The sequence below is a fragment of the Calonectris borealis genome, chromosome 5 (genome assembly GCF_964195595.1).
Source record: "Calonectris borealis chromosome 5, bCalBor7.hap1.2, whole genome shotgun sequence".
Lineage (NCBI taxonomy): Eukaryota > Metazoa > Chordata > Aves > Procellariiformes > Procellariidae > Calonectris > Calonectris borealis.
The window spans coordinates 16,493,557-16,500,836 of NC_134316.1; the positions used below are offsets into that span (position 1 = coordinate 16,493,557).

Here is a 7,280-nt window from a genome sequence, read left to right on the forward strand (position 1 = left end):
TATAATTTTATGTATAGTGTTATTGGTGGTATAGTAGTTGTCATCACAGATACAATGCAGTAAAATGCTCAGCCAGCTTCCGGCTTTCTGTAGAGAAACAGCCTTCTCGTATCTTGTCAAAGAGTTTTTCTTTCAAGTTACTGATAATTGATAAAACAGGTTAGATCATTTGGTATAAAATTCTGGTATCACACATGCATTTGGATGGATAATACAGAAAAAGAAAAGCAAACCTGAGGACAAATAAGCAGTCAAGTGATTTACTTTAATAAATAATTAGCTTAGTCTGTGAATGCCAGATCAGTGCAATCCATATTCATTTTTAATGCCATTTGAAATAAGTTGTTATATCAAAAAGAAGATGAAACCAAGAACTGTTAGGTTAAACTACTCCTGACTGGAAACACGTTGAAATATGAAGACTTTTGTTTGAATGACACCCAGCTCAGAGGAAATCCACAGGCAATAAACCGTGAAAAAACTTCTAAAGCCTTTTGCCTGAAGTATTTCCCAGCAAAGACATAAATCACAGGGTTAATGCAACTGTTGGTGGTAGCCAGAGTAAAACCAAACTGCTCACCAAAGTTGAGCAGTTCCCCCCAGAAGCAGCCTTTGATCAATTCTGTCTGGTACAATATATCAAGGAATACAAAAAAATGATGAGGAGTCCAGCACAAAATAAACATCAGTACCACTGCGAAGATCAACCTGGTAGCCTTTGTGCCTTTGTGCTCCTTGCAACTCTTTGTTCTGAGTGCTCTTTGTTCTCTTGCTTGTTTTTGTAGGGCGCGAATGGTAGAGAAATTAAGGAAGATAATTGCTGCAGATGGCAATGCAAACCCCACTATGTTGAATACCAGGCTTTCAGCTGTTACCCACGATGGGGTGGGGAAGTCTAAAGTGCATGCTGAAATATTCCACAGAGGAAAGTGTTTCACAGTCCGAAACATGAAGGTTGGGACGCTGAGAAGGATGCCGAAGAACCAGGTGAGCAAGCAGATCCCTTTGGCCATAGTTTTGCTCCGTGTCCGTCTGTGGCTCAAGGTATGAACAAAAGTCAAATAGCGATCCACGCTGACCGCCACTAGCAAGTAGATGCTGGTGTACATGTTTAGGCTGATGGATGCGCTGGTGCTACGACAAAGGAAATTGCCAAACGGCCAGTTAAATTCATTCCTGATGGTCTTTGCCCAGAAAGGGAGGCACGTGAGGAAGATAAGATCAGCAACAGCTAGGTTCATAAGGTAGATTTCAGCTATCTTCAGGGGGGCCTTGTGCAGTAAATAAATGAAGAGAACAAATACATTTCCAAGCATTCCAATAACACAGATAGTATCGATGTACTTGGGTACTATATAGTACACGATTTCCCACCAGTCATCCAAGTCCAGGCAAATAGCTGAGTTGCTCTTGTTTTCACTCTGGTTTGAGGAGGGAACATTCAGTAGAGGAGTCTCAGTCATGTTTTTTTAAATTCTGAAGTGAACAGAAGACCTCTTTGAAATGAGAGAAAGAGACTGCAAAGAAGAGGCATAAAATTCTAAAAGTTGTCTCCTATCAATGGTGTAACAAACGTTTAACTGCTGGAAATTCTTTATTAGTGTTCACTGATTGTTATAGGCTAGATCAATCCATACTTCTTATGTGCAACGGTGAGAAATGTTCCCAGTATTGGCAAGGATGGAACTTCCTCTACATCCTATGAAATTTCCTCTCTTTGCTGCCATTGTTTAAAGTGGCACAGAGGAAGGAAAGTGCCAATTTAGTGTAAGTGGTTCTGTATGTCTCCTCCAGACTGATGACAGAAACAGATATAGCTGAATTCCAGCTCCCTGAGGGTAGCGGGAGTCATGCTGGTGACACAAAGCCAGCTTTGCACCCTTCCCTGCCCTTTCCCTTACTCTTTTCTGAAGACAGCATTTGTCCCCATTGTTCTTGTCTTTTACAAATATGTATAGCCTTAGCGATGTCTGCGTCTGAGCAGCTTGCAATACTTATCTCTGTGATGCCTCTAGCAATTAGTTAAGTACTAATATTCCACATCATGCAAGTTGGTACTTAATGCACAAAACATTTTTCATCATTGCAGAATTAAGTGAGCAGCAAAGTTTTATCTGAGTTCATAAACTCAGGCTGGCGGTCTTGTCAGGGAACTGGGCTACAACTCAATCGAACACAGCTCTATGGCTCTGAACATCTTCCCTCGCAACAGTCTGAATGTTATCCAGTTCGCAGTCAGTCTCATATAAACTAAGATAACTTGGGAGGATCTAGAACTGCAGAGAAGATATATAAAGCAAATAAATGGATGATTAGCTTCAAAGAAGCTATTTGTGGGACAGCAAGAAGCTATTTGTGAGTCAGCAGGAATCTAACCTTTTTATAGCAGGAGGCTATACTGTGACAGTAATGGAAGAAAATCTCTAACATCATATGTTAACAATAGTATAAAAGAAAGATATCAGATAAACATTTCCTTTTGTAAACAGAATTATTACTTTTACTAAATATAGAGGAAGAAGGAGTGCTTCTTTTCCGTGCTTGCCCATTTTCTGACGATTTCTTGCTATCAGTTTACTCCAGTCACTTTGCACACTTTATATGTGATCTGTGGGCTTGAACCACGAATTCATTCATGGGCTAAACCAAAAACTTCAGGAACATTTACTTTCCATTGCAACTTAGATTTTAGCCACAGCTAACCCTGACTTCTTCTTCAACTAGCAATTGTACATGAAATTTCTGTAGAGTTTGTCATCAGGAAAATTTCTTCAGAGTCTACTAGCCAATGTCCGAGCACTACCACAAGCCACAAGCCTTTTATAAACTTAGAGCTCTAGATGTCGTCTTGACAAAAAAATGCAATTTATATTCAGTTGCTTGATTTAATTTCTTCTTCAAGGGCAATTTTCTTCCCTAAGTATTTTTAAGTATTTAGTGCTAATGGACAATTAGCTACATGAATGGTTTTCAATTTATGTACTTAACACATTCCAGTCATCTTTTATGCAAATAATGACGTATTTTTCCTACTTTGAACTAATTTCTGATTAATTTCCATGTACAGTGACTCTATTACCATTATTACTATTAATACATATTACTCAGTTAGGATCGTGTGTTCTGGAAACACTAAATAAATACAACTTCAGCTTTGGGAACAATTTTAAAAGTAAAGATTACATTGAAAGAGAAAATTCTTCAATCAACCAAGCATGTTCAGCTATAAAGAAATTTCATAAAATGAATAATGTTTTTACACAACTAGAGAGAACTAATCCTGACCTTCAGAGTTAGTTTCATTGTGAAAAAGAAAGGGAAACTCTTACTAGACTGCACAGATCAGAACTGAGAGCCCAAAATATATTTTTTTAATATAAAAAGTATGTGAAATAATTTTAATAAAGGTAAGACATTAAAAACAGATAGACATACCTACTTCTTGTCCTTCCTGGCAATTTAGGCAAAGTTTCAAATTCAGAAACAGTTGGTAAACAGCAGTAGAGAGGTTACTGAGAGAATTCAAAGATGCATCCTGAGGCACGACTGAGTGCTGTCTGAGTGTTTTGTTGGCCATGTACAATGTGTGTGATGTTACATTTTGGAAGAAAGCCCCAGGATTTTTTTTTTTTTTCCCCCACTTCTCCAAATGTCAGCTGTAGTAATTTTCAAGGCATGTGAAATATTTTGCTCTTATTGGGAAATCATATAAGCCATATGCCATGACTCTTGTCCTCCTGTGAGCACTAAATAAAGTTCTCAAGTACAAGCCCTTGGCAATTAAAAGTTCCTTTGTATGATTAACTATGTCCGTAACAATAATAATTCCATCAACAGGTCTGAACTGCCCTCTCAGTGCCAATGCACACAAAGACAAACTTTGAACTAGGTTTTTGTTGTGGTGAGAGCTCCTTCCTCTGCCGGCTGGGGGAGGACCATGCCAAGGAGCTGGGGTTAAAGCAGAATAGGAATATGGGAAGGGCTGCTGAAACTTGGACACACTAAACCCAGTGTCAGCCTTTCCACCGTTTTTGAAAACCGATGTCCTTTGCACCCCACTTTAGGTGTCTAGGACATGAGTCTCTGTGAACATTACTTCTCATTAGTGCATGATGGCTGCTGTATTTTCTCAGGCTTGCACCCATAAATAATCTTGGGTTTGTGTGAATACCTGCTGGGACCTCGTAGCCTGAGACTGGTTGTTTACCAATTATTTTTATCTTTTTCATTCTGATTCTCCTCTGATTAGAACAATATTTAGAAAAAATCATATCTGATGCATCTCAGATTTTAAACACAAATCTCTCTTAAGTATATCTGTGTAAACAATAGGTTTTTTCAACTTCTTTTTAAAAAACAGTGAGAAATTATCAAGGGACTGGAATGTTATTCACTTATACGAAAATATTCTTCCCATTGGCTACCTACCCAACACACGCACCGTCTCTCTGAATTCTTATTCGACTCTGTCCATTCTTGTTTGATAAGTGAGTTAAAATGAAAAGCCATGCGAAGCTGCATGGTGATATCTTATTATGAACTTCCTATCATCATGATAAATACTTTTATTCCAACTTTTTATTCATTAAAAAGATACTATGTTAGAGTTATGGAAACACTGGTAAAATTGGCAAATTAAAAAAATTGTTCTGGTTAACACCATCACACTGGAGAAAACTCTAAAGAACCCAACATTTAATTTGAAGATTTAAAATGTATAAATACTTCTTTTATTTAAACAGCATCTTATTTAAACATTTACTTATTTTATTAAATAAACAAAACTCTTAAAATACATCTCAAATGAAGTTATATGCTTCATTTATGTCAAATTTTTTTTTTTAATATCTGAATCAAAACTTTTATGTTGGTGAAGACCTGAAACACAACATTTTTTGAATTACATGTTATCTAAGGAACCCTAATAACCTACAGGAGATCAATCTCTAAACAACACATCCCACGCTGACTCATTAAGGTGAGTGCAATGCAACAGGAGATCTTCGTCACAGACTTTCCAGAACTTCCTCTTTGCTTACGCTAGTGAATTTCTGTGTTTAAGTTATTTTTTCCATAAAGAAGAACATTTGAGCAATAACAAGAAGTCTGGAATTCGTCCTTTCTTGGACATGAATCTCTAGGAGCCGCCAACATCCACATTTACCCACAGACTCTGAATAGAAAACCGCAGATGCGTCTAAAATTTAAATGATAAATAACATAGTCTTATGAAACTCATCACTTCAAAATGGGATTAAAATTTTTGTTTGCAAATCCAACTCCTCTTTGTAAATCTAGTTTCTTATTTTCTGTTGTTTTCATTGCCATCTTTAGAACTTTTTTCAACAGTGGAGAGAGATTCAAAATTGGGAGTCTATACATTTGGTGGACGTAGTGAAATGAATAGCCACTGCTGTAGCTTCAGCTCTTAAACAACTTAGAACAAGTCCACATAAGAAGCTGTAACTTTATACAGAAAGGGGATTTAATTTATTATTTCTTTGCAACTTGTGTCTTCATTTCAACCTGTAGAGAGCCTATAATGATTTGGTAACATTTTAGAGTTTACACACGATGTAATGGACCACAAATTAAATGTGAAGGTTTAAGTTTAAAAACATCTGTATTAGAGTCAACAGTTAAAAGGTTTTTGCTGTGTATACATAATTAAAACATATCTGTCTATTGGTGCCTTCAACTCCGGATACTCACAGCACATTAGTTTATGTTTTAAGCTTATATGATCTTCAGCCACCCTGTCTGTGTTGACTTTCCTGCAAAAAGTACACATTCTCTACAGCTGCATAGGAATTTATAAATGCTAACTAGGCCTCTCTGATCAGAAAGATTAAACAAATACGTTGATGAAGGCAGAGGTAAGACTGTTTGCTCAATCTTACATGGTAGACAAATGGCAGAAATCCAAAAGAGTTCTAGCTCTTGGTCCAACAGTTCAGCCATTAAAAATCTTCCTCTTAACATAGCTGGAGCCTTTAATGATCTGAACAAATTATCTTTTTGGGACAGTATGATTTAACAATTTGATTTTCTTTATGGAAACAGTTTGCAAATCAACATCATTATCTGCTATAATTGTTCATCTATTCTGGAACAGGAGAAAAGATTTCTGACGCGACCTTTGTGATGTAAAATTCTTTGTTCAGCTTGATTGGATTTCTTTATATAAGCTATAGACAGTGGTTGCTAAGGAGAGCTTAAACTCTGGTGCAGTAATTTACAATTCCTAATAAATGATCCTGGTAGCATCACAGTGCAGTTAATAATCAAGCCCTACTAACTACAGCTTATAGAGGCTGAAGCCTCTGAAGCAAAATATGGAAGGAGCCAGTATAGGCTGGAAACCCACAATGTGCTGATGGAAGAAAGGAGGGAAAGGATGATCCAATGTCTAAAGAACTACTTGGGAATTTGGGAGACCTGAACCAAGTTCCTGACTCCTCCACAGAGACCCTACCTGAAAAAGAGCAACCTTGACCTGTCCACAACAAGCACCATCTGTTTGTGCTAACAGCATTAAGATCATTAATTTTGCATTTCAGGTGAAACCAATAACCAACCTGAAAAAAACAGACCGTGAAAAGACGAGAATCATTCCTGCCCCTACCTACTGCAGGCCAGAAACTTCAACTGGCTGTTGATATCCTTGCCGTTCCTCTGGGAATGGTCCCCAGCCACCTCCACTGGACTGAATGCGGAGTCAGCCGTCTGCGTGGCCAAAGTCTCAGTAAAGGATGTGGCAGCCTCAGGTAAAAGGGACGATGGGAGCAGCTGTGGGAGGGGGACAGGATAGAGAGGAATAACAAGGTGATGTGATTACGGTTTGACATCTCCAGCTCTGAGATCCTTGGGTCAAAGTCTGCCCTCATTTTACCAAGAACCCTTCTCATATTTTGCCTTGTTTCTGTAAGAACAGGACAGAGCCAAGCATCTGTGTGACTGAGTGTGACTGTAAACTGCCAGTAGGTAAGATGTAGCTAGGACATTGCATTTATTTCTTTGCGTTTTTTGTTACCTGCATAAATGGTACGAATACTGGAGAACGTGTGATCGTGCTGGAAAGTGGGCAAGAACGTTAATTAAACAGTCTGCGAGCCGACATTGTGCATTCTGCGGTCTGCAGAGGCTGGTGCAGGGGCTTTCCATTGCTGCTGGTGTCTGCGTGCTTTGAGAGAAGAGTAAGGGCTTTAGGCAGAGGGTCCATGTGCAAACAGGCTCTTGTGTACCCCAGGTCCTCACAAAGAAAAGTCATATCTGCTGTT

The 7,280-nt window shown here is 38.3% G+C and overlaps 1 protein-coding gene across 1 annotated transcript; it reads right to left on the reverse strand.

Moving 5' to 3' along the window:
- Positions 1-350: 350 nt before the first annotated feature.
- On the reverse strand, positions 351-1,463 carry BDKRB1 (bradykinin receptor B1). Its single transcript, XM_075151160.1, has one exon. The coding sequence runs from the start codon at positions 1,461-1,463 to the stop codon at positions 378-380; it is 1,086 nt and encodes a 361-aa protein (XP_075007261.1). The 3' UTR covers positions 351-377.
- Between the last annotated feature and the right edge of the window lie 5,817 nt (positions 1,464-7,280).

Bases quoted from the DNA above. Each gene is read 5' to 3' on its own strand.
- BDKRB1 (XM_075151160.1), bottom strand. From the start codon at position 1,463: ATGACTGAGACTCCTCTACTGAATGTTCCCTCCTCAAACCAGAGTGAA.